Here is a 3,260-nt window from a genome sequence, read left to right as displayed (position 1 = left end):
GACAGGTCAGCTATAAAGCAACCAGGTGGAAGCTTAAAAAAATAAAAACACAACTATATGTCAGTATTATACATATAAGTCATCATACTGAGCAAAGCTTGAATAAAGGCCACATTAGTGAACAAAAAAAAAACATTAAAGTTAAAGGAACTCAGCGTGGGTTAATAGTTTTCATAGATACAGTCTTTGTCTGTATACATTTTCTTAGAGACGTTGCGTGAGGGCTTGCTGACGTTCTCATAGTCATCTTCTGTGTCACTGCTGACCTTCCCCACAGGTCTGCTACACACCTGTCTCTTCTCTGTGTCCAGAACATAGACGTGAGAGCTCAGTGCACACCCATGGTCTTCTCTGTTGGACACTCCCTGACAGGCCTCACCCTCCTCCACCTCCTCATCACAACAGTCAATACTCTTTGCTTCTGTGCTACAAGCTTCACCCACTCTTCCCTCATTCTGCTTCATCAGTTTTGGGTCCATGTTTATGTAGTGTGGCTCCTCCGCTTCAGACTTTCCACGCTGATATGTGGCAGCGACTGGAACACCTGTAAGAAAAGATAACACTAGAATCATGCGAAAGCGACCGCAGCTCTGCACCAAGAGGCAGCTCACGGCTAAAATGAACCTTAAAGCTTGGATGAACTGCAGAGTCTCCAACATTCTGCATACAGTCCCCTGATCGTTAAAATAGATTAATTAAATGATCTGCAATGCTGCCATCTATTGACTTTCACTTTCATATACAGCCGTCTAGTGATTTTTATTAAAATGTATTCTCATATTTCAGAGAGTTGGTGTTGTGTGTGAATGATCATCGGGGCCTACGTCGGCTTGGCTGAGTCCATCGATGTCTTCTTCTATGCAACAGACAGGTAATCCACAAGACCAGCAGGAGGGGCCACACGTTCACCAACACCACTATAAAAACCATTGTCCACCAAGGCGCTGGAGAGGAGACAGCAACAGTTACAACAAAACTCAGAACAAGACCAGGTGAAGGCGGCCGCCAGTGAGTCCAGCTGACAAAAACCTAGGTTTGGATGAAGGGCACCCACCTCTCACTTGGATAATAAAAGACGTCTTCATGGAGGTGGCGTTCTTCGAGGACTGGATGATTTCATGCACACAGCTGTATTTGCCCTGGTGTTCAGTCTGGGCGGGGGGGAACTCAAAGACGGCAGACTGGTTGACTTCAGGCCGGCTGTAAGTGCCAGCGGGGGAAGTGAGAGAGAAAAAACCTGTGCCGAAGGAGCGGTGCACTGAGCAGGTGACGGTGAAGCGTTTACCCAGCACTACCTCTGCCTCCTTAGGCTGCAGTATCACCCAATCAGCAGTGGTTATTGAGACCTGGGGCTGTGGTACTCTGACTGTGTCAGAAGAGAGAAAGAACAAAGGTCTTGTATAAAGTACTTCTGACCATTTGTAGCAACTCAGGATGTAACGACGCATCATGAATCGGTCAAAAATGTATACAAATGTGTCACAATTTGCATCGGTTGAAATAATAAAAAAAAAGAGCCGCTCATCAAGGTGTAAGGAGTCACTGGTCATACCATGACAATACACACTCTAGTACAGTAGATGGCAGTACACACCTAAAAATGTTTGTCGTGTCATGCTATTACACCCTACGTGAGTCCCTACGCAGCGTTTACGTACAGTACATGTGTCATGCTATTACATGCTATTCCCTACGTGAATCCCTACGCAGCGTTTACGTACAGTACAACCACCCAACAAGTGTATAACAGGTCAGGTTCAGGACACAAGGGGGCGCTCACCAACAATAGAGAAAGGGTCACTTGGTGGTGACCTGAAGTCTCGATCTCCAACACTGGTCTGAAACAGACACTGGTACGTTCCCTCGTCCTGTAAGCCGACCTCACTGATGTTGAAGGTTACAGAACTGGAAGCTGTGGCTAGGGTTCGATTCCCACTGGATCCTGAGATGTGCTGCAGGACGAAGGTTCCGCTCAGATGAAGAGTTGACATGGAGCAGGTGATACTGACCCCCATGCCCAGGTCAACCTCGTTGGCAGGGTTAATGGAGAAGGTAAGCTTTGTGACGCTCTCTGCAAAACAGCGTCAACAACACAATGACTGGAGCAGATCGCCCCCTGGAGGAGCCTCTTGTCAAATGTCACTGAACAGGAGATTCATAATCTTCTATTTTTAAGCGTGTTTGCAGAAGTGATGACAAATATCATGACACCGCAGAAATATCTAGAAGCAGAACATAAATCCTACAGGCCAGCCGGCCATTTAAGGTATATTTCTTTGCTTAAAATAATTTTTTTTGGATACGAAAGCTTAAGGTTCACAATGCGATCTGGGCTTTTGTGGTTTTCTGCCTAATTTCTAATATATCCTGAGAGAAAGTCTGGGATAGTCCAACAGAACCAGGGGCTTTTATTTTGAAATGTAATAAATGGAAAATAATTATACCTGAACAAATGACACTGGCATCTTCGCCGTGGTTACAGTTGTGTTCTGTTATTGTTTTGTGTGGACACTGGGACAGAACGTCTTCACTTTCTGTGCATTCCACGTCATCGAGCAGGATGGGGTCCCTTCCCTCACCAAACGCGGCAGAACTCAGGGCCCTCAGAGCAGTGCCACAGTCCAACTGCCTGCAGACGATCGTGGCATCTTTCATGTCCCATCCGTCGTCACACACCGTTCCCCAACTGCCGGAGTAAAAGATTTCAACTCTGCCGGAGCAACGAGTCGAGCCTGAGCCGCTCAGCCTGACGTTGAAACCTGATGAAGACGCATCAAAACCGGATATTGGTGTTCAGAGAGCTCAACTATCACAAACTTAGAAGTGACACGTAGAAAGTGCCTCACCTGAGCAGATGACACTGGCGTCCTCACTGTGGGAACAGTCGTGTTCCATAATGGTTCTGTGCTGACAGTTTCTGAGAGTTTGCTCGGTCCCTGAACACACCACGTTATCTAGCAGGATGGGGTCGCTTCCCTGACCAAACGCTGCAGAACCCGGGGCGCTCAGAGCCGAAGCACAGCCCATCTGTCTGCAGACCACCTGAGCGGCGTTCAGATTCCATCCGTCGTCACACACCGTCCCCCAGCTGCCGGAGTAATAGACCTCAACTCGTCCGGAGCAGCGACTGGAGCCTGAGCCGGTCAGTCTGACCTTAAAACCTGACGAAGAACACAGAGCACAGCGCGGTCACAGAGAGAACCGAGATTGTGTCTCAATTGTCTGATGAGTTTGTGACGGACACTGACCTGAAGAGGGCG

General features: G+C 47.7%; 1 protein-coding gene across 1 annotated transcript in view; it reads right to left on the bottom strand.

The window, feature by feature from the left end:
* The window catches only part of LOC103393621 (scavenger receptor cysteine-rich type 1 protein M130-like), a gene marked incomplete at its 5' end in the record, with an annotated part of 4,676 nt that extends 1,421 nt beyond the window's left edge, over window positions 1–3,255 (bottom strand). The window contains 5 exons of the mRNA XM_008330636.3: window positions 1,055–1,366; window positions 1,781–2,071; window positions 2,445–2,759; window positions 2,847–3,161; window positions 3,249–3,255. Of these exons, the coding sequence (XP_008328858.1) occupies window positions 1,055–1,366; window positions 1,781–2,071; window positions 2,445–2,759; window positions 2,847–3,161; window positions 3,249–3,255 (1,240 nt within the window). The remainder of the gene's footprint in view (window positions 1–1,054; window positions 1,367–1,780; window positions 2,072–2,444; window positions 2,760–2,846; window positions 3,162–3,248) is intronic.
* Window positions 3,256–3,260: the final 5 nt, after the last annotated feature.

This window comes from Cynoglossus semilaevis, chromosome 17 (genome assembly GCF_000523025.1).
Source record: "Cynoglossus semilaevis isolate Cse_v1.0 chromosome 17, Cse_v1.0, whole genome shotgun sequence".
Classification (NCBI taxonomy): Eukaryota; Metazoa; Chordata; class Actinopteri; order Pleuronectiformes; family Cynoglossidae; genus Cynoglossus; species Cynoglossus semilaevis.
The sequence above is the reverse complement of the archived record's forward strand: the minus strand, read 5'-3'. Positions and strand labels throughout refer to the sequence as shown.